This window comes from Talaromyces marneffei, chromosome 6, assembly GCF_009556855.1.
Source record: "Talaromyces marneffei chromosome 6, complete sequence".
Classification (NCBI taxonomy): domain Eukaryota; kingdom Fungi; phylum Ascomycota; class Eurotiomycetes; order Eurotiales; family Trichocomaceae; genus Talaromyces; species Talaromyces marneffei.
Window position 1 is genome coordinate 2536165 of NC_072353.1, and position 22966 is coordinate 2559130.

The 22966-nt window shown below is 48.2% G+C and overlaps 6 protein-coding genes across 6 annotated transcripts; 4 read left to right on the forward strand and 2 right to left on the reverse strand.

Moving 5' to 3' along the window:
* Window positions 1–924: 924 nt before the first annotated feature.
* EYB26_008421 (uncharacterized protein) lies at window positions 925–1796 on the forward strand (the record flags this gene model as incomplete). Its single annotated transcript, XM_054267674.1, has 3 exons — window positions 925–996; window positions 1050–1115; window positions 1176–1796. The coding sequence occupies 3 exons, from the start codon at window positions 925–927 to the stop codon at window positions 1794–1796; spliced, it is 759 nt and encodes a 252-aa protein (XP_054123649.1).
* An 804-nt stretch (window positions 1797–2600) lies between these two features.
* Window positions 2601–10848, forward strand: EYB26_008422 (uncharacterized protein; the record flags this gene model as incomplete). Its single annotated transcript, XM_054267675.1, has 6 exons — window positions 2601–2616; window positions 2754–3517; window positions 3581–3805; window positions 3876–7193; window positions 7251–8282; window positions 8341–10848. 6 exons carry the CDS (start codon window positions 2601–2603, stop codon window positions 10846–10848), a joined length of 7863 nt encoding a protein of 2620 aa, XP_054123650.1.
* Window positions 10849–11768: 920 nt separating this feature from the next.
* Window positions 11769–12937, forward strand: EYB26_008423 (uncharacterized protein; the record flags this gene model as incomplete). Its single annotated transcript, XM_054267676.1, has 3 exons — window positions 11769–11892; window positions 11970–12136; window positions 12200–12937. 3 exons carry the CDS (start codon window positions 11769–11771, stop codon window positions 12935–12937), a joined length of 1029 nt encoding a protein of 342 aa, XP_054123651.1.
* A 582-nt stretch (window positions 12938–13519) lies between these two features.
* Window positions 13520–17098, forward strand: EYB26_008424 (uncharacterized protein; the record flags this gene model as incomplete). The annotated part of the gene is made up of 4 exons (XM_054267677.1): window positions 13520–13614; window positions 13671–16245; window positions 16294–16740; window positions 16796–17098. 4 exons carry the CDS (start codon window positions 13520–13522, stop codon window positions 17096–17098), a joined length of 3420 nt encoding a protein of 1139 aa, XP_054123652.1.
* Window positions 17099–17203: 105 nt separating this feature from the next.
* EYB26_008425 (uncharacterized protein) lies at window positions 17204–19109 on the reverse strand (the record flags this gene model as incomplete). Its single annotated transcript, XM_054267678.1, has 4 exons — window positions 17204–17208; window positions 17265–17856; window positions 17909–18507; window positions 18563–19109. 4 exons carry the CDS (start codon window positions 19107–19109, stop codon window positions 17204–17206), a joined length of 1743 nt encoding a protein of 580 aa, XP_054123653.1.
* Window positions 19110–19849: 740 nt separating this feature from the next.
* EYB26_008426 (uncharacterized protein) lies at window positions 19850–22436 on the reverse strand (the record flags this gene model as incomplete). Its single annotated transcript, XM_054267679.1, has 5 exons — window positions 19850–20646; window positions 20708–21354; window positions 21401–21983; window positions 22033–22304; window positions 22417–22436. The coding sequence occupies 5 exons, from the start codon at window positions 22434–22436 to the stop codon at window positions 19850–19852; spliced, it is 2319 nt and encodes a 772-aa protein (XP_054123654.1).
* Window positions 22437–22966: the final 530 nt, after the last annotated feature.

Sequence of the window (22966 nt, forward strand, 5' to 3'; positions counted from 1 at the left end):
ATGCCTTGTATCATTTCTGGGTCCTGTCTCTACCGACCACCTAACCTGATCCTTGAACACAACTGTCTCTTAACTACTTTGCAATGGTATCGGACAGTCGACCCGCCCTGAAGAGCACTCACGGCCACGAGCTGATAACGACGGATGCCATCTATGGATGGCACAGATTCGTTTGCTACCAAGGAGCAAAATGGAGTGAGTGTACATATCTACGACAAGGAAGTGATCGACACCACGAATATACTCCTGGTCTACGTCGATGATCGAGGTCGCGTCATGAGAAAGGCTCGGTTGCGCTGGGCCAAGGGACTTCAGGCTGCTGATACCATGATCTCAACTGGTCAGAATGTTTGGCATCGATGGTGAGATGAGGAGCGGCAGCCCAGACGTTGAAGGAGCGGTGATTGGAATTTGAGTAGAGGTTGTTATGGTCTTTCATGGAGGATACTTGATACCAGCCATTGGTTACAATGCAATCCATCAGTGCGATTGAAGTTCATTAGGCTGTAATGAGGTCAATGACGCCGATGGATTGGATTGAGGTATCAAATTGTCCACTCCTGCAAATAAACTTTTTTTTGGTCAGATTCGATGGAGGCCCAGATTGGATCACCGCAACACTAAATAGTCCTAGTATTTGTTGGAAGCCTGCAATTGCCGGCATGATGTGGCTGATGAGGATCGTGAGCCTTTCCCGACGTTCCGCTTGGGTGCGCGCTAGGGGAATATCGTACGTGAGGATCAACAGCGAGATATTGCATGAACTCCGCGATGATTTCCCCAGAGTGGGATGTCTCTTCGGTCCCTGAATTGAATCAGTATGTTAAATAGTTCCATAAGCCCCTCTGTTTTACCTCCACCAGCCAGAGGACTTGTTTTGTTTCTTGCTCTACTTTGCGGCTCCAGTAAGGAACTACCAAAAAAATGAAGCTGGGTTATCTTGCACTACTTCCTGCGCTTGTAGGCACGGCATGTGCCTATCTAGCGACAACAACTGCAAGTAATCTGTTCTGTGATTCAGCGAATATCCCTGCTGACAAAGGCAAAAGCGCTACTATGACGGACAGGAGGGCGCTTGTGGCTGTGGCACAAGCTCCGGCCTAGATTCCTGGCAGGTTGTTCTTCTCTAATACACTGCACAAACAATTCGAATCACTTGATTGATCTCTTCACAGCTCGGCATTAGCAGCGGCGTATACACCGCCGCAGGATCCCAAGCCTTCTTCGACACAGCCGGTGCTACCTGGTGCGGTGCCGGGTGCGGAAAATGTTATAACCTCACCTCTACAGGCAACCCACCTTGCAACGGTTGTGGCGCCGGTGGAGCTGCTGGCAAGAGCATCATCGTCATGGTCACCAACCTCTGCCCATACAACGGTAACCAGCAATGGTGTCCAGAAGTGGGTAGCACCAACCAGTACGGATATAGCTATCACTTCGATATCATGGCACAGAGTGAGATATTTGGCGACAATGTTGTTGTCAACTTTGAACCTGTTGCATGCCCCGGACAAGCGACTTCGGATTGGGAAACGTGTGTGTGCCATGGACAGACCGCCACGGACGTCACGCCCGCGGGGTTGACGAACGGAGGCGGTTCTGGCAGTTCATCTGCAACTTCTTCCACGTACACATCCACAACTTCCTTGCCGTCAACATCGACCTCGACTTCTGCTGGTGCGACGCAGACGGTGTACGGACAATGCGGCGGAAGTGGTTGGACTGGCGCGACGACTTGTGCGGCGGGTTCCACCTGTCACCAAGCGAATCAGTGGTACTCGCAATGCCTTCCTTGAGAGAGGTTGAAGTTATCAAAGCCGCCGGTTGCACATGAGTCAGTACAAAGCCGAAGCATGTATGTCACGATGCCTCAAGTAAATACAAATCGAAAGATCACGTAAATTCTCCGAGGTCGCATACACTCCGAAGAGGCGATTGTAAGCTGATGGCTCGAACCGCACGTAAAAGATCTCCTATCCTTCCTCTTTAAATGCTTCCAAAGAGATGGCGTATGCAAAATGATTCTCGTCAATGTGGTACTGTTAGAGGCAGCACTTGTCCTCAATGGAAGTCCCTTGACAGGGATGCTTGTTCCTGGACATGCAGTTCCCACGTGGCGGTGAAGCTAAGATGATAGGCGTGGGTAGTATAGACACCTCAGAGCTCAAGACAGTGTTTCGTGTAGCACAGAGGAGCTAAGGGTTTGACTCGCATCGTTTTAAATATCAAATCAAGCCAAAAATAGAATAAAGCCAAGTTCAACAAAATGATGCAGTACGTATAATGGTTGGAGTAAGTGCTGAAGAGTCAAGACAACGGTTACTAAGCGGGCTAGCAGCTTAAGCTTATTGCTACGGCGGCTAACGATGCCCACCGCCCGCCCGAAGCTAACCTCAGCCTAGCCGCCTTAACCCCGTCCGCAAGTCAGTACCCAAGGCTTACTACCACCACTAGTCCTATTCAATGCTCTGTATTTGTATTTGTATTTGGATAGTTTTTATTTTTGCTTCATTGTCGTCGTCATGGATGCTAGCCGCATATGACGCCCTAAAACCGTCTACAATGCTCAGTTCTTCTGAGAGGCTTGAAGCATTTTGAAAATGCAGCAGCCCAACGGTGCGTACCACCTTCCTTCCGCCCAGGAGTGTGACCTCGTCGCGCGTACACGACACCGCAAGCACACCGCGCACTCTATATCGTTTCAAGACATGGCTACAGATGGATATTGATGGATTGGTCTAATGTTTGAATAGCTCCTCAACCGGGTCGGACAGCCGCGCCGCTTCAGACAACCATACCCCTCGGTCCCGATGAGACTCCTTTCACGTCGCACCATACTCCCACCCCTCCCTCGGATCGATTGAACCCGAGAAATGCCTCCTCTCAAGCTGTCGCCGGCCTACACAGTAGGGAGTCATCTGTTTCTGGTCCTAGGGGACGCCCCGTCGATACATCCGGTCGCGGTCTAACGACGCTTCAACCCCAATCTCGGAGTCGCGGACAGTCTCATTCCAAAAGTCCTGAATCTAATGTCGGTCACCCTGATGGTGTTATCGAGCGCAAACCTTCTCTATCCTCTTACGGTCATCATCGCAAAACATCGATTGTCCATGGCATTCAGCATTCACGCAGCCCGAGTTATACAACAACCTCGGCGGGCCCTCTAAGCCCAGAAATCATTGCGTCTGCAGGCTCAAGTAACATGGCCGGTATATCCGTGGGGTCGGACTACATGTTTTCCAACCGAAACGAAGACTTGGAATCTATTTTGAAGTTTGCAGCCAATGGAAGCAATGGCCCAGCACACTCTCCAGCCAGCGGTCTCAGTACTATTCAAGATGACGATGAACATTTGACTTTGGAACAGACGGCGACGAGAAGCAGCAGCTCTGTCCACAAGAAGATGCCGTCGAATAGCAAACTCCGCCGAGAGCATTCACACAGCCGCACGCATTCGAAGCATCACCAAGAAGCGAAAACGGTCGGCGAATATGCTCTGCATCATCTATTCAACTCTGTACGTCCATGCACCACATCCTATCATATCGATATTCTAGCTAATGAAGCGAATCAAAAATAGTTCGTTGCCCACGCAGACAATAAAATCAATCAAAGCATCGTCAAAGTCGGCGAAGTCGAGGCCCCGGTAGAAGAGGTTTGCGGTGAAGGTGCAGACGCGGTTTTCGACCAGCTCATTTCTGCTCTGGGGCACATCGCTCGCTCCAAACCAAAACCATTGATTGATACTATTATGCTGTGGCGGAGAGCCAAAGGAGAAGCCGCGACTTCAGCCAAAAACCCTCAGGTAAGAACTATTTAACTATCACGCTTCTTTCGATATCCGAGATCAAAAGACTGATAGACCGTGAATGTAGAAATCCCAGAGCTCGGAAAGTGGACCGCTTCTTCGCCGAAACACAGAGCCTATTCAACCAGCAACCTCCGACTCGGATCTGGGTTCAGAGAATGTCCCGCCTGCTTCTATACAGAAGGATGGCGTCCAACTTCTTGAGCGTCGAGCAACGGTCTCGGTGTACCTCGTGTGCAGAGTGTTGATTGAAATCTTCAACCAAAGCACTGTCGAGGCGATCGGCACTGAAATGACAGAGCGCCTGGAAGATATCGTCTTCGGACAACTGAAGGCAGTTGATCCAGAACAAATAGCGGCGTCACCGCTACGGATGGCAAATTGGAGGATCTACGGACAATTACTGGGCAAGATGAGTGAGATCAATTTTACGAGTGTTACGATGCGCTTCATCAATGAGCTTGAACGGTACCAAAAAGAGGCTGCTCTGCGAGGCCAAACCAGCGAGTTTGATGCGAAGGCAGAACTGCTGATCTTGGGTATGCGACATTTCAGCATAAAAACATACCCTGAAGAGGCATGGACCAAGTCGTGTGAATACATGAGGTCAATAGCCCGACTATTCGTCAACGCTCACGGACAAAGAGTCAAACAAGCGTATTGCTATATCATTGAGAAAGTTCTGATCTCAATTGCAGCCAACCCGGCGTGCGACGTGGGTCATCCTATTTGGAAGGACTTTCTGGAAATCATAACTCCACGACTTTCACAGATGATTGCCAAACCTCGGCATTGGATGACTGCTTTCCCTTTGCAAACAATCTTGCTCTGTGTTTCTTCAAAGGATGCTTTCGCTAGTCAATGGCTTTCCATAGCACTCAATTTGCCGGCACGGCTCAGAGATCGGCCTACTCGCGGTCTGGCACTTCAAGCTCTATGTCGATTGTTATGGACATATCTTTTCCGGTACCCCGACCCTCCTAATATCACACTCAAACGGGTTGATGAAGTCATCAAAGTCGCCCTACCACCAGGAAGGAGGACTTACCTTACAACAGAGCCATCCGTGGCCGATCCTTTGATTCAACTCATTCGCATGATAGGATTCAAGCTCCCAGACCTATGTTTCCGTAACATCATTTTTCCTCTGATAAACTCGGATCTTTTCCTGTCAGGAAGAGAACTGAAAATAGAACAAATGGAGCCGGAGAAAATGGTGGTAGGAATTCGGTCATTTCTATCAATCATGTGTGATCTTGAAAATGGCGATCAATTATACCCACCTTTTCCAGCAGGTCCTATTTCCACACACTTTGTCGATATTCCCAACTTCTTGCTTCCGCCTCGACCGCAACTTTTAGCAGACCCGAAACCTCGTGCGGTCGTTTCGGACCCCTCGGCCTTGTCATGCCCAGTCAATGTTTCCAAACTCAACGAAGTAGCCAAGGCCTACTACGTACAGTTTTGTGAGATCTTGGGAAAGATTACTATTCTTTGTGACAATACTTTTGGTGGACAGGCTGCTCTTGATGAGAAATTCAGTGGCTCAACACCCAAGACCCCCATATCGGAAGCGTTCAGTTTCGGCCGACGCGACGATCACGCGAGCCTTATCGAACAAAGGCAGAGTTTTTACGATCTGCTTCATGTAGCTGTTCAAGCTCTTCCTAGATGTTTGTCCGACCATATACCCTTCAATTCTCTCATCAATCTTCTTTGCACAGGAACGGCGCATGTTCAACCCAACATAGCGAGATCCTCGGCAGAATCCCTGAAATCAATAGCACGGCAGATGCATGCTCAACAAGTCACTATTGGCTTTGCGCGGTTCATATTTAATTTCGACGCTCGGTACTCTACCATGTCGGATGAAGGCATGCTTGGGCCGGGTCATATCGAATCTACATTAACACTATATGTTGAACTCTTACGAATTTGGATCGAAGAGATCCAGCAAAAGACGAAAGAAATTGCAACTGACCAGGCGGAGAATAATGTTGACTCCGGCACCCGGGCGTTGCAACTCGATCTTTCTAGCGTACTCGCCTATGTTGAGGAGATTGAGGCACATGGTATTTTCTTCTTGTGCTCCCAATCTCGCAGGGTCCGCCGCTTTGCTATTTCCGTGCTTCGACTAGTCACAGAATTTGATAACGCATTGGGCAAAGAAAACACCAGAATCATTCGAATTCTTGAAGCGGATTCCCATCAAATTATGGACCTCAACGATGAGCACTTGACAATCGCAGAGCGTAGTCGCCTTCAAAAGGGCAAGCGAAGGAGTACCTCACAAAATACGTTGATTGAACTTTGTAGCAGCGATGTTTCTTACGATTCGAGCCTTTGGGTCAAGGTATTTCCAAACATCATTCGTGTCAGCTTCGATACATGTCCGGTCGCAGTTACTCTCGCTCGAGAAATCGTGTGCGCCAGGCTAGTACAGATGCACAGAAACATTACTACTCTAGCAGAGAGCCAGCGACTTCAGCAATATGCAACTTTTGATATGACCCAAGGAAGATCACTTGGCCGAGCCAGATCCCCAGCGGAGATTATGATTGAGCAATGGAAGCTTTATCTTTTGATGGCTTGCACTACGCTGAGCAACGTTGGTGCTCAATCCCAGAGTCAACTAGCGAATGCTGAGCATGCCCGCAGAACGTCCAAAGGAATGCAAACCGCACAAGACAAAATCGGTTCAGCCCGAGCTCTCTTTGCATTTGTGATTCCATTACTCTCGGCTTCATTGGATTCAATAAGAGATGCAATTGTTTCAGCACTGGGCTCGATAAACAAGGCTTTATACCGGACTCTTCTTGAGTCTTTGCAATATGCCGTGACGACATGCAATGAAGAGGCAAAATTGCGCATCGGCACTCATAATCGTACTCCAAGCAGTCCTCATCGCAGTCGCAAGACAGATCGTTTACGTACTGAAGTTACCCACGTGTATAAATTAACGTCAATTTTCCTCAGAGAAGCGGAAATATTCAATGACGATTGGATCGTCAATAATCTGGTAACCTATGCAAAAGACTTACGCCTTTTCCTGAGCGATGCGGAAGTACAGAATGACTGGGAGTTCCAACGCCTGCGCAACCACTACTGCGGACTCATGGAGGAGCTTTTTGAAGGCATCAATCGTACCAAAGAACCATCTCGCTGGATGCCATTTGAGTCCCGAAAATCTGCATTTTCCTTGATGGAGGGCTGGTGCGGATACTCACCAAGCCAGGCACAGATTGCTCAAAGAGAAGACAATATGAGGCGATTTGCCATTGCGCAACACAACGATCCGGGAGACTTAAGAAATCCCGCAGCCTTGATAGAAATCGAGAAGAAGAATCTCCAATCCGCGGCGTTGAGCGCAATGTCGTCGTTATGTGTAAGTCGAATCACATGCTAGAAAAGAATCAATTGAGGAGGGCTAACTCTCGTCTAGGCTGGACCAATAAGTACGACAACAGAAGGCGGGTCAATTCTTCAATTTGATGTGAGCCGAATGCTGGTTTGGATCGGCAGTATTTTCGAAACAGTCAGCGATAAGCTGCATGCAATCGGCCGACGAGCATTGAAGAATCTCATTGTTCACAACAAGGAGTATCCATTCCTACTCGAACGCATGATAGACTTGTGCTACGGTGTCGACCGAGATAGACGTCTTGGGGACAAGGCTCTTGAAAGCTATTTTGAAGTCGTCAACCAAGTGCTTATTGAGGAAACTGACTATGCAGTGGCATTCTGGAGAGTAGTCGCGGTTGTCATGTACATGCTAGGCAACGAAAAAAGGGACATCCGCATGAAAGCAGTGAAGCTCACCCGCATCCTGGAAGAGCGACAGCAGAAGAATTCGCGACTTCAGGATTTTGATATCAGTCTCTCTGACAAGACCACAGCCGTGTATAAACTCGCTCAGTTTGAAATTTCAAAACGGCTCGCATCACAGTATTCCGACATTGGCTTTCTCATCTTCTCTGAATTCTCAAGACATTTTACACGAACTATGTCAACTGATGATCAACGAAATGTCGTGACGGCGATTTTGCCTTGGGTCCAGGCGATGGAGCTACAAGTCGACCCCAACCAACAGCCTACACCGCGTTCATATATGCTTCTTGTTAATATGCTCGAGATCACCATCCTTCGGTGCAAGCTTCTTCCTAATGAAGTGCAAGCTCTTTGGCAGTCACTGGCTACCGGGCCTCATGGAGGGAACGTCCAAGTTATTCTTGATTTCATCATCAGTCTCTGTTTGGAACGCAAAGAACAAAACTTTGTTGAATATGCCAAACAAATCGTGGTATTCCTATCGTCTACTCCGGCAGGCTCAAAAGTCATTGAATTCTTCTTGCTACACGTCGCTCCTAAATATATGATACAAGAACGAAAGGATGAAGTTGAATCACCCCCAGATTGCCGGGGATTGCCCTACGCCGCTAACCTGAATGAGATACTGCCGATAGGCAATAAACAGGTAAAGAATCTTGATACGCACTGCGATGTGAAGAATGATAGCTAACATGTACCTATAGGCTGGCTTGTCGATGGGACAACTCTCGATGATTTTCCTTGTGGATCTAATCGTCGGCCCTGTTACTCTTGCCGTACAAGACGTGATCAAGCTTTTACATGTGGTCCTGATTCTATGGGATCATTACACCTTCACAGTGCAGGAGCAAGCTCGAGAAATGCTCGTCCATCTTATTCATGAGCTCGTCTCTTCTAAGCTTCAGGATGAGGTTTCTACTGAAGCGCGACAAGCCATTGAGCATTTTGTCGACTCAATTCGTAAGAGTGATGCATCGGTTATATGGGAGTACGAGGACAACCATGGCAAAGAAGAAGATGACGGTACTCGCGTCCCGCCTGCCATGACTTTTGTGACGCGACAAGTTGTGCAATTCTTGAATCTCGTTCATGAGGATATCAGCGATCTCTGGTCTAAGGAAGCTTTGAATTGGGCCACATCGTGCCCTGTTCGACATTTGGCCTGCCGTTCTTTCCAGTTGTTCCGATGTATTTCGAAATCCTTGGAACCAAAGATGCTAGCAGATATGCTTGCGCGGCTTTCCAATACAATCGCCGATGAAGAAACAGACTATCAGACCTTTTCCATGGAGATACTCACTACGCTGAAGGTTATAATCAAATCACTGGCACCGGCTGACTTGATGCAATATCCTCAGCTTTTCTGGACCACGTGTGCTTGTTTGAATACTATACACGAGGTTGAATTTATGGAGAGCATCAGGATGCTCGAGAAACTACTCGATAAGATTGATATGGGTGATCCCAACGTTGTGGCTACTCTAAGTGGTGCTCAGCCCCCTCGATGGGAGGGTGCCTTTACTGGAATCCAGGATCTGGTGTACAAGGGCCTGAAGTCTTCAGAGTCTTTTAATGAGACCTTGAGTCTGCTGCACCGATTGACACCCCTGCCGGATAACATACTTGTGGGTGAGAGTAATCGGTTACTTTTTGCTATTCTGGCCAACATACCACACTTTCTTCATCAGTTCGATGCGGATTCAAATGATGCAGAGATCATGGAGAGAGCGAATCTGCTAGGCCAGGTGGCCGACCGACGGGGCTTTGAGCGACTGGCTGCCTGTCTAGTTGGCTTCGCCAATGCGCAGTGGAAAAAGGAACAGGACTTTTTGCAACATATCGTTTCAGAAATTTGCTCATATTATTTCCCAGCGCAGGAGGTGCAGACTTTGGTGTTTGTGATGGGGTGCTTGACGAATGCTACGCAGTGGTTCCGAATCAAGATATTGAGTATTTTGAGTGTCTTGATTCCAGAAATGGACATGCGGCGACCTGAAATTACATCCCATGGCCCAGATTTAATTTCACCCCTTCTTCGACTCCTTCAGACGGAGTTATGCCCTCAAGCACTCGAGGTCATGGATCATATTATGACCGTTTCAGGTAATCCGATGGAAAAACATCACTTGCGCATGAGTATGGCATCGTCGTCCTCTTCTCGGGCAATTCGGAAGCAATACGAGGGGATACAGAGTCTGTACGGTATTCCAGAACCTACAGGCTGGTCTATTCCCATACCAGCTGCACAATCAGCCACAACACGTCACAATGTCCACGCTGTGTTTTATACCTGCGCAGAAGCCGATCGAATGGAAGCGCAAAGAGCAGTAACTCCGGATGTTGAGTTTAGTACCGAGGATTACAGCGAATCCTTTTACCCATCATCGATGCGGACGGATACTATGAAGTCCATCGACACGCAGACCGACGGAAACATGGGTGAAATCGTGCAACGACTGGACAGCTTAGATGACTTTTTCGAAGAAGACGACTTTGGGTTCCAAACACCATCCATGAGTTCTCTGTCGGAGATGCGTGGCTACCCTGGCAGCTTCGCAGACACATCGGCCAGTCTATACGACCAACAGACGGCGCCCATCCTTCGAAAGTCGCTTGCCCGAACCCCGTCCTCGTCGTCATTCCATAACGGTCTCGCTGAGACATCACGACCACCGACTAGACTCGACGGCGTATTTCAAATGACTTCGTCTGCCCTTGGTCCAGCGCCTACCTCTGCACCTGGCGGCGGATTGCGACCCGTGATGCACAGTCGATCTGTAACATCACCAGCCAACCACCTGGTCAATCATACACCAAGTCTGTCAACCGCCAGCATGTCACCTCGCCCCATCATGGAATCGACGTTACTCTCAGACAGCGAAGTCGAAGAAAGCTTCTCTGACATTGACGAACGCACAGGTCTACATCTGTCAACATCACGGAGTACACCGGCAACAAGTCTCGCCCGTAAAAGTTCCGAGGGAACATCATCCCTAGAATCGATGCTTCGCAGCGGCATGCGGCGTCTCACCGGCGGCACAGCCTCAAGTCGTGAGAAAGAGCGACAACGAGATTTGTTACGTGCTCATCAGCGCGCAGTTGCGCAGACAGCGAATTCGCCGCGGGTGCCCAAGGTACCGGCGGAGTATCTTACGGGGTCTGTGAGCAGTCCAACGTCTCCGGGCCAAGCGGGTGCACCAGGAGGAGCGTGATGAGGCGGGTCATTAATGTATAGAAGATTTAGACTTGAGATTCCCATTTCTTTTGATTGTCGATTATTCAAATGTTTAAATAGATTTTGTTTGCATTACGCTGGTGTACTAAGTTATTCCAATTACGTATTGCAAGTAACGAGATAGTTACTTACTTAGTCTACTCATTCATGAGTTATAACTACATCAGAATATTTAATAGGAATGGCTGGCATCCTGTCCGAGGCACGGCCGCTTCCAACCGTCATTACCCATGTGGCTGGCTTTTGAGGCAGCCACCCGGCGGCCTGAGGCAGTGAGGCCCACATCCCCCAACTTCTCCGGATCCCCGCATATATCCATCAAGGTTAGAAGATGATGAGAAAGCGATTATTTGATTGAATTTCTGTTCCTTTCTATTAGCTGAATAGTAATTACTCGGAATAGTCAATCAGCGCATTAGCTCTACGTATCGGCAAGAACCGGCTGATATCATCTCCATCCTATCCTCATACCGGCAATGGAACTACACTCACGGAGCAGACTGTCCCGCACTGTCCCCGCATGGACACTCGATTGACCAATATCTTCAAGGATGCTGAGTGTACTACAGAGTAGTTAAACCCGTTTTAGGATAGAATCATAGAAATCGGAAATACTGGTTCCTGAATCTGTTGATAAATGTGTTTTGTGATTGGGTGTCCCTGCGTTGCAGTTGTACGTACCGTAGTAACTAGTGTATGGGGGACCCAGATAAGGTCGGTGTTAAGCTACAAAGGTCGCGTGGTCGCCAGCTCTTTTCCCCTTCTTCCTCTTTCCCTCTCAACATATTTGCCTTCTTTAATCCTCTCCTTTTTGTGTGACACTCAACTCTCAATACACACGCCATCTTGACTTGGTAACCGCTGTACATTGTTGATTGTAAACTCTCACACGACACCATGATCCCCGCACGAGCTCTCCCTCTGGGGAAATCCTTCCAGACTGCCTCTCGCGCGCAACGACTTTTCTCGACTTCGCTGAGACGAAACACTACCTGGGGTTTTATCGGACTTGGTCGAATGGGTGGGTATTATTTGCGCGTACCTTGATTACCTCTAGAGCGACTCTTTTCGTGTTTCCAGATTACTAACAGGAACAAGGCTACCCCATGGCAAAGACTCTACGCGCCAGGATCCCTCCATCAGATACCCTGATCGTGCACGATGTCAATGAACAAGCTATGCGCCAATTCGTCGCTGAGGCCAAGACGGCCAGCACTGGTCCTGTTGAGTTTACTGACAGCGCCAGGACATTGGCCGAGAAATCCGTGAGTCTGTTATAATGCATGTCAATGGCATGATTTAAAACTATCTACTAACGCAACGTCAAGACAAATGTCATTACCAGTCTCCCCCAACCAGTTCATGTGAGGCAGGTTTTCCACTCCATCCTCAAGCCAGGTCCTCTCCCCCAGCTTGAACAAGAACGCCTCTTCATCGACTGCTCCACCATCGACCCCGTCACCTCCAAAGAAATCGCATATGCCGTCCAAGCACCCAACCAAGGCCGCTTCGTCGATGCGCCCATGTCCGGCGGCGTCGTTGCCGCGGAAGCAGGGACATTATCATTCATGTTCGGCGCTTCATCCAAGACCGGCGCTTTAGTAGACCGCGTCAAGTCCGTTCTGTCGCTCATGGGCAAGAATGCCTGGCATCTGGGTGAGCAAGGGACGGGCGTAAGCGGCAAGTTGGCTAATAACTACATTCTTGCGATTAACAATATTGCCGTTGCTGAAGCGATGAATCTCGGTATTCGATGGGGTCTGGACCCTAAGGTGTTGGCTGATATGATTAATTCCTCGACCGGTCGCTGCTGGCCTAGTGAAGTCAACAACCCTGTGCCCGGGGTTGTTGAGAAGTCCCCCGCTAGCCGTGATTACGAAGGCGGATTTAGTATAGGATTGATGCGCAAGGATCTCAAACTTGCGATTGATGCTGCACAAGAGTCGGGCGCACCGTTGGAGTTAGCTGACAAGGCACGCCGTCTATACGAGGCTGTTGAAGATATACACCCTGGAAAGGACTTTTCAGTTGTTTACAAGTACTTGAGCAATAGTTCTCGTCGGTGATACCTCTCCAGTACGATAACGTTCATACCCTTGGTCTCAAATTGGCCGTTTCTTCTTTTCTTTCCGGCATTTAGTGCGTGCATTGGGCAATGAATCGGGACTGGAGTTTGCGCATTTCATTTGTATCGATTCTTGCGTGGGTTATAGTTAGATTCAATTTGTTTGGGTTATTCATATCTTCTCCAATGTGGCTGTACGGAGTTTAAGTCAAGTGGAGCTGATTGATACCGCAGAGCGGGACGTCATTCACGTAAATTTACCGTAGCGGCGGCTGGAACATCAACTTATCGAGCTTAGCAACTTCCTGTTGCTTCAATGCTTATCAAACCCCCACTAACTAACTATTCTCTTACCCGCTATTGAGCCGAGTGTCTGACACAAACTTCTCAGATCTACTTCGTACTGGTTTGAAGCTTGTTCTCTGTTCCGGGCTGTAGTCGGTAGGCCCATCCAACCTGATCTCGGAACACAGTACAGCACTCGTCGATCGATTCGTTCAGATCCTCAGACCGACCGACCGATAGCGCGTTTCAATATCAAATAGTGCTTAGTACTCTTCACCAGTACTGTTATAAATCAGACATGGCATACGTCGTCCCAATTCATCGAGCCAGCAGCGTGCGACACGCGCTGAAGCTCAACTTCCTCGAGCCAGAAGAAGATTGTCTCGTTGTCGCGTATGCTTCCAATCCTCCAGCGACTCGATATAGCATGCTAATGTATTGATTTGTAGTAAAGGAGCCCGTCTTGAATTCTATTCTATAACCCCCGATGGCCTCGCACTCACCACATCTCGTGCTCTCTATGCCAAAGTCTCGATGCTAGCCCGACTCCCCGCCCCCGCCAACTCAACGACAGACCACCTCTTCGTCGGCACAGATCAAAATACATATTTCACACTAAAATGGGACAGCGAGAAACGACGAGTCCGTACGGAACGAAGCTATGTAGATCTCGCCGACAAGGCCTCAAGAGCCTGCCAAAACGGTGACCGATGTCTGATTGATCCGAGCGGGAAGTACATGACATTGGAGATTTTTGAGGGTATCATTACTGTGCTACCCATCATCCAACTACACAAGAAACGAGGCAAACCTCCGGTCCTGAAAACGTCGCATTACAGTAACCCCGACGAGCCGACGCCGCAGATTGGAGAATTGGGTGAACCCATGATGACGAGAATAGATGAGTTGATGGTCCGATCGTCGGCGTTCTTGCATGTGGAAAGCAAAGCACATCCTCGATTAGCGTTATTGCATGAAGATAATCAGCGAAAAGTGAAGTTGAAGATTAGGGAATTGTCGTTTGAGGCGTCTGCGGAGCCGGTTTTTCAGGAGACCGAGGATTTTACAGAGGAATTGGACCTGGGGGCTTCACATTTGATTCCTGTTCCGGCTCCGTTAGGTGGATTATTGGTTCTCGGAGAGACATGCATCAAGTATATCGATGACGCCAAAAATGAAACAATCTCAAACCCCCTCGATGAAGCTACGATCTTTGTTGCATGGGTGCAAGTGGACGGTCAGCGATGGCTCCTCGCGGACGACTACGGTCGTCTCTTCTTCTTGATGTTAGTCCTGGATTCTCAAAATGAAGTAGAAGGCTGGAAACTCGACTACCTCGGCGAGGCGTCAAGAGCATCCGTTCTTATCTATTTAGGCGCTGGAATGACTTTTATCGGATCTCATCAAGGAGATTCCCAGGTTATTCGGATCAGTGAAGGCTCTTTTGAGATTATCCAGACCATATCTAATATTGCTCCAATCTTAGATTTCACTATCATGGACCTCGGTGCCCGCGAAGGGGAGAATTACACTCATGAGTTTTCGTCGGGTCAAGCTCGCATCGTCACGGGCTCTGGCGCATTCAATGATGGCACTTTGCGAAGTGTGCGAAGTGGTGTTGGTATGGACGAATTAGGTGTTTTAGGCGAGATGGAGCATATTACGGATATGTGGGCTTTGCAAATTTCTAGCCCAGGTGATTTTTCAGACACACTGGTGGTCACCTTTGTCAACGAGACCAGAGTCTTCCGATTTAGTTCGGATGGCGAAGTGGAAGAGCTGGATGAATTCCTCGGTCTGAATTTGGCAGAGAATACCCTTCTTTCTAGCAACTTGCCTGGCGGTCGTATCATACATGTCACAGAAAGCGGCGTGAGTATAGCCGATACGGACAGCGGCATGGTCACATCTAAATGGTCGCCTGATGGACACACGATTACATCAGTAGCATGCAACGATGAGCGACTTGTTGTCGTGACTGGTGGTCAAATTATAGCTACTCTAGATATCACTGGAGACCTGAAGGTCCTTTCTCAAAAAGATTTTGGCAAGGACAATCAAGTTTCAGGAGTGACTATTCCACCAGCACCATCACAAGTCTGCATCGCCGCTTTCCCGCAAAACGCCCTAGTGGCCGTTTTGGATTTACATAGATTCGAAGAGTTACATAGTCAATCTTTGGGTGTCGCTAGTGAGGCTTTTCCACGAACTGTTCTCTTAGCAGAGATTCTGGCAGATAGTTCTTCGACATTGTTTGTGTCCATGGCGGACGGCAGTGTCGTAACATTTTCTTACGATGCCGAAAGCCATTCTCTGACCGGTACGAATAAGTTGATTCTCGGCTCTGAGCAACCGACATTCAAAAAACTACCACGAGGCGATGGACTTTATAATGTGTTCACCACATGCGAACATCCCAGTTTGATATATGCTTCTGAAGGGCGGATTATCTACTCAGCAGTGAACTCAGAAGGTGCCTCGCGTGTTTGCCATTTCAACACTGAGGCATATCCAGATGCCATTGCAGTGGCAACATCAAGAGATCTCAAGATCGCCCTTGTTGACAAGGAACGCACAACCCAAATACAAACTCTGCCTATTGGAGCAACCGTTCGGAGGGTGGCATATTCGCCCACAGAAAAGGCGTTCGGAATCGGGACTATCAAGCGTCGCTTAGAGGATGGAGCTGAAATTGTCGAGAGTCAATTCGTGCTTGCTGATGAGATCATGTTCCGAAAGTTAGATTCTTTTGATCTGAAGCCCGACGAGCTTGTTGAAAGTGTCATCCGTGCTCAAATGGTCGTTGGCAAGGATAGGTATGATGAACCTATCTACAAAGATAGATTTATTGTTGGGACCGCGTATTTGGACGATGAGACAGCTGAATCCATACGTGGGCGTATTCTATTGTTTGAAGTGGACTCTAATAGAAAATTGTCATTGTTCCTGGAGCATCCGGTGAAGGGGGCCTGTCGAGCGTTGGCTATGATGGGCGATTATATCGTGGCAGCTCTTGTCAAAACTGTAAGTCAAATCTCAACATTGGACTAAATATAATCTAATGGTAAACAGGTGGTCATCTTCGAGGTGACAGGGCAGCCGCAAACAGGAAAATATTCGCTCCAAAAAGCCGCCGTCTATCGCACATCAACTGCCCCTGTTGATATTGCGGTTACGGATAAAACAATCGTTGTCGCAGATTTAATGAAGAGTATATCTATCGTTGAGAGCAACAAAACTGATGCTTTGACGATGGAAGCAAAGGAAGTCGCTCGTCATTTTGCGACTGTATGGACTACAGCTGTGGCAGATATTGGGTCGAACCAGTGGCTTGTCAGTGACGCGGAGGGAAACTTAATCGTCCTTCGCCGGAATGTCGATGGCATGACGGAGGAAGATCGACGGCGACTGGAGGTGACTAGTGAGTTGCTTCTGGGCGAAATGGTCAATCGCATTCGACCAGTGAATATTCCTCAGACATCGACCATGGCGGTGACTCCCAAGGCATTCTTGGGAACGGTAAGATTCGCATTTCAGAAACTTAAAGATTAATACTAATGTAATGATTATACAGGTCGAAGGATCAATCTATCTCTTCGCACTAATCAATCCGGAGCACCAGGACTTCCTTATGCGACTCCAGACAGCCATCTCGGCCTACGTTGATTCACCAGGCTTGATGCCATTCAATAAGTTCAGGGCTTTCCGGTCGACCGTGCGTGAGGCCGAGGAGCCTTTCCGGTTTGTTGACGGAGAACTTATTGAACGATTCTTGGATTGTGATAGAGCTGTTCAAGAAGAGATACTAGGCGTTGTCGGTAGTGGTGATTTGGAATCGGTGCAAAAGATGATTGAGGCTCTGAGGAGGTTGCATTAATGTTGTTACGGTTGATGTGTATGCATGCTCATATAGAATTGCATATTGATGAATCATGATCATGATGGCATAAACAAAAAAACAAAATATGCTAAAGGTTGTCTTCTAGTCTATACCTTGAAAGTCAACAATCTAAGAACTTCCTCACCCACCCCGCTAAACTCACTTGAAACCCTCTTCAACAACTCATCAACCTCATCAACCTTGATATCCCCCCTCACAAACCCAGCCCCCAAACCCACTGCCCCGACAACAGAAGCCAACACCGCACTATTCCACAACAGCCGACTTCCCTTCTTGCTCTTTTGAGTTGATGGCGAAGGTGCGACCTCTTTCAAGCTCTGCTTATACACAAAATCACGCTTTACAGGCACAAAGATACTTCTCAGCCAGAAATTGAACTGCCAATCCGGGTAGAGCATGGTATTTCGTCCGGTTTTGGTATCGATATACCAACTCGTACATCCCGAGGACCAGACTAGACTCTTAGACAGGTGCTGTAGCCAGGTATTGTCATTCTGCTCTGCTGCAAGAGTCACAGCGACACTCGTAGGTTTGGCGGACAATGAGAACAGGGAAGGACGCTGGAGAATGGGCTTGAGCACGCGAAGACTGAAGTTTACTTGACATTCTGTCGAGTAAATAACCGACAAATGCCCCGTTGTAGTATTGGGACCCATCATGACGAAGAAGTTGGGGAATTGTGAGATGCAGGTTCCATAGTAAGCTTGTGGATGGCCGTTGGAGACTTGCTGCCACTGTCACCTAGTCAGTACAAACCTATACAAATGAAGAAAAGGGGGAACTAACGTGTTCATCCAAACTAACGCCGCCTTCACCTTTGATATCTGTATCCAATGGATGCAACACCTTTTGCGTTTGAAACCCATTCGCCAATATAATCGCATCCGCACGAATATCCCTCCCCGATCTGGTGCGCACACCCGTCTCCGTCACCGCAACAACAGGGTCATCCCATACCAGCTCCATATTCTCATTATGCAAACACGAGAAGTAATCCGTATCATTGACCTTGCGTTTACATCCAATCTCGGTGGAAGGTGTCAACACAGCATGATACTTTGCCGGTGCCGCGCGCTTCATATACTCCAATCGCTCGTTCGTCAAATTCCGACGAATGTTTACGCCCTTGAGTAGATTGAAGCCGAAGAAGTCCTTTTCCATGTCTGTGTATAGCCAGAAACGGTACATACGCATTACAAGCGGGATGTAGCGCATGCTCCATTTGAAGAAGCTGGAATAGACGGGGTTTGGTCTTTCCGCGAGCCAGTGTGGTTGACGCGCGAACTGGGTTACCTTTTTGGCTGGGGTGCGTGGTTTAACGTAGTTTTTGATGTTGCTTCCGTTGCTTAAGATGGGGACAAATTGTGTTGCGCTGCAGCCGTTACCTATATTACCCAAGTCAGTTGTTGGTTATCTGAGATGGAGGGAGGAGGGACATACCGATGACCACCACCTCTTTCTCCCCCCAATCAAACTCATGATCCCATCTCGCGGAATGAAACAGCGCTCCCTTAAAAGTGTCTGCACCCTCAATTTCACATTCCCTAGGTATCGACAACGCACCCACAGCTGAGACCACAACCCTACTCCTCACTTTTCTGATCGTACCAGTCTTCTTATCCAAAACATCAGACACCCACACCCCATAAGTCTCATTCCAAACAGCCCTCTCAACACTGGACTCATACTCTATATGATTTACAACATCATGTTTCTGCGCAACATCCCGGAAATAGTCCAATATCTCTCGCTGTAATGCGAATTTCTGGCTCCAGTCTGGTTTCAGCTCAAAGGAGTAAGAGTAGAAATGCGAAGCGACATCGCAGCCGCAACCAGGGTATGTGTTGACGGACCAGGTGCCTCCCAATTCGGTGGTGGATTCTATTATGGTGTAGGAGGCCGAGGGGTAGGTTTGTTGCAGGCGGATGGCGAAGTTGAGGCCGGACATGCCTGCACCGAGGATGAGGACGTCTGTGTCTAGTTCCATCTTTACGTTGGGACACTGGAAGGAAGATATGGCAAAAGAAGAAGTATTTGGAACTTAGGAATTGTGATTTTCAACTTCAATCGACGAGATTCCTGTATATAAGTATCCTGCCTCATGGCCGTCTGGGATGCGAACTTGGGCAACTCTAGCGGAAAACAGTTCGCCCAGTCATATCCCCGCAGACCACAAAGTATGTTCATCATATAGCTATACGTATCTATCGCCCGAATCTTGGTTTAACTTGATAATGGTGCTGTAAACCCCGCGCAATTTGCCATGGCCTCTATCTAAACTCCACAAGGCCCAGTTCGGCATACTTTCCTCTTTGGTTGTTCTCCACAATCCAACCTTGGAATATGGAATCGGTAAGGTGTGAACGTGGGGTAAAATCTCCTCCGCATTCGCAGAATTGGATAGAGAAGGTAGGGCGATTGTTTGGACTGATAGACTTCGGGTGGAAAGTAAGATGGATTTTTCATAATTGAAAGAAAATGTATTTACGAAAAGTTTGAGAGGGAATGCCAGAAAGCCTCAGGACGAATTCTCTAGTTTTTGCTTCGGGTTAGAGTCGATGTGAGGACCGAAATCTCGATTAGCAGTGACCCGCTCTGGTTTTACTGTCCTAGTCATCGAGCTAACCCAGCACGCAAGGATCTTGACCAAGCGTCGTTATTGATGTTCATACCTCATCGTTCTGACAACCTTGATACCGAAATTATAGCTTATCACTTGACTCGAGGCTAAGACATGGTAGCTGCTTCGTCCCACTCCCACTCCTTCAACAGCTGCTTCACCCGATACTCCGTCGCCCAGCCCGTATCCGCCTCTATACCTCTCAACAGGCTCAGAATCGTCCTCCGTTCCCGTGGCTCCGTGAGACACTGGCCCGTTACAAACAACGGCTGCAAGGAATGAATCCTTGACGAAGCATCCATCCTCGACATGGAGATGTTACAAATCTCGTAACTGTGAAGTCGAATCTCACTCTCAATCGAGCGATAGGACTTTAATCTATTCGTAACTGTTGTTCGGCGGGCGGTGGATTCGTGCGGTTTATTGATGAGGAGGATGATTCTAGCCATGTGGTAGTGCTGCATGGTGGATGCGCACATGGGCATACTGTACCACACTTCGGCGAAGGGACAGTCGTCATCAATACCAACGGCCAGATGTGGGCGTCGAGCAGGCTCAAGCCTTGCGCATGGCTGAAATGTGTCCGGGAGGCCCCTGTACCATGCGTCTAATTCACTGTGTAGCCTGTACCAGCGCTCTAGTAGGGTGTTTTGTGAGACGCCTATGGGGCCTTGTTCATTTGGACCGCCTGCAGAGGACAGTTGAATCTGGTCACCCGCGTCGATGAAATTGACAATTTTCGATAAAAGCCATATCAATGCATTCGATATCATGTCTTCTTTCATGGTACTTTCTGCATCGGTGTTGCTTGGGACGACAAATCCGTTGCTATCAAGCTGCAATCCGGCGTCAGTCCAAAGAAGCAGATCTTCTGGATTCAGTCGTGTTTGGCCCTCATTTATAACTATCACAAGCACTCCATTAGAGACAAAACCAAACCTACAATTACGAAGGGAAAAGCTTACAAGCAGAGATGTAGTCCTGTCGGGCGAAATTCCAAAACGTTGCCCTCCGAGCGCGCGACAAACCTGGCCTCTTCCGCGGTAGAACACCCTCCGCCGGAGAAGACTCCTGTTCTAACGGCATCATGCCAATCTCCGCAATATCAAGAAGGGACTTGACTCCACTCAAATGCCCATTCCACGCAGGGCCAGTCGCATCCAGAAACTCGTATACCGAAAGAATTGCAGTTGCTGCCAAAACCTCATCTGAATGAGAACTTGAAAAACGACTATTAGAAAACCGCCTCCTTCTTTTCCGAGCCCTCCCTCCATCATCACATAGCTCAGCCGCTTGCCATTGTCCGAAAGCCTCGGGTGTACTCAATGGTGCTGGACTTCCAGCATCGTGTTGTAGTTCCCGCATGAGTAGTTGAATTGCCTTGTCGTAATATTTTGCGCCGTACCACTCCCAATCTACATTTTCGGCATCGGGCCATAGTTCCATGGAGGCTTGTTTGGAGCAGTTACCGCCCATTATAGCCTTTGCGCCCCTTACCCGGTTGAGTTGTTTCGCGGCATAGGCACATGCCGCGTACTTCAGAAGGGGGTTTGATAGAGCTTTGACAGGGACCAGGGATGAAAAGTAAAAGTCGAGATCGAAAAGATCCATCCTGTTAACATTAGAACATACACGTGGTCTATAGAATGGCTGCTTACCAGTAACCAGGATTCTCGGCAAAATGCCTCAATAAGAAAGCAACCTCATGGTCAGTTTCTACTTTTGCGTCCAGTCGTGCATTTGATAGGGCACTTCGATGCCTCGCCGTCGTGGAATGATATGATGAAGACTCCCTGCGGCCAATTGATGTCGATAACCTGGAGTCGACGGAAGGCGAACCTGAGTTTGAAGGATTGAGTAAGAAATTAATATTATTATTATTGTTAGAGGAAGAAGTAATAGACAATGGCGGAGAAGTCGGAGGAAGTAATGCGTTGATAGCCTTGATAGGAGAATGAAGCGTTTTTGGCGTCGAGGGGATACGCAAGTCGCTGCTGGTAGTAGCGTGTCGTAGACCGGGGGTTTCAGGTGATGCCACAGATGAGTGCTGAAGGAAATATGATTGCTGTGCGGCTGCAGCCGTTGACAAGGCATTCAAACCAAGTGCGGTGTCGTTGGGTGTGGACATTGAGTTTCGATGATTCCATTCATTGGCGATTGCTTCATGGTTACTGGGATCACTTGCTAGAATTGCCGTTTCCAGCTCTTCGGCGTGAGGATTTGTATTATCCACAAAGATAACTATCAATCTGTCAGCGAGGACCGTCAATTGAAGATAATCTTCTCATACCGTTCTTCGGAATCTCAAGCCACACACTATCCTCCCTAAACGTGTTCTTATAATTATAAAACCCCCTCAAAGTATCTCGACCATTTCCCTCATCTGCGGTTTTATTGTTCATCGACGCATTCTGCTGGTGCCGAAACACAATCCCCTCACTGGGCTGGCACTCCCTCGACGCCTTACGACATTGCGCACATTGCAGTTTCTCTTCACCCTCCACACCACCAACTGCCTGATACTGCTCATCGCACTTTAATTTTCTAGCGCGGCATGTCAAGCTGTAGTAATCTGATTAATTTGCTGATAACTAAATTGCAGTGGATTACCGGACTGCTACAGAGATCTGGAAGTCCGGGAGGGGCGCTGATGTATAGTTTGCTAGAGACTCACCAACCTGTTCGAGATCGCATGCCGAACCGTCAATTGACCACGACTATTACCCGAGCATCTGCGAGTCTGAGTTGCGATGACGGTGCAGACTATTGCTGAACATCAAAGAGACGAGACATAACATTTGAAGATCGGGGAGAGAATGAGTCGACCAAGTGAACGGTCTGGTCTAAGTGCCAAGGCCTGTTTACTTTTACTCCGCATGCTGACTTACCCCGTGATCAGACCGCGCTAACTAATATAAATGTATTAAGTACGTAGGATCTAAAAAAGTTAATTCAGGCCTTTAAGATGTTAAATTTTATGAAGGCACTTGATTTCCTGCATTACTATCATTATACCAACAGACGATATTCCGGATATGTACATGGCAAAACTCGGAAATTAACAAGAGACGATCGAGCATTATTCACAGAGAGAGCCCGATAAACCAAATTCCTGGGAATGGAATCACTCAACAATAGCAGGGTATAAATTTCAGCGGACAACATTGTCAAACGCTAGATGAAAAGAGATTAAAATGACAAGCGGAGTGAGACTTGCACTCGCT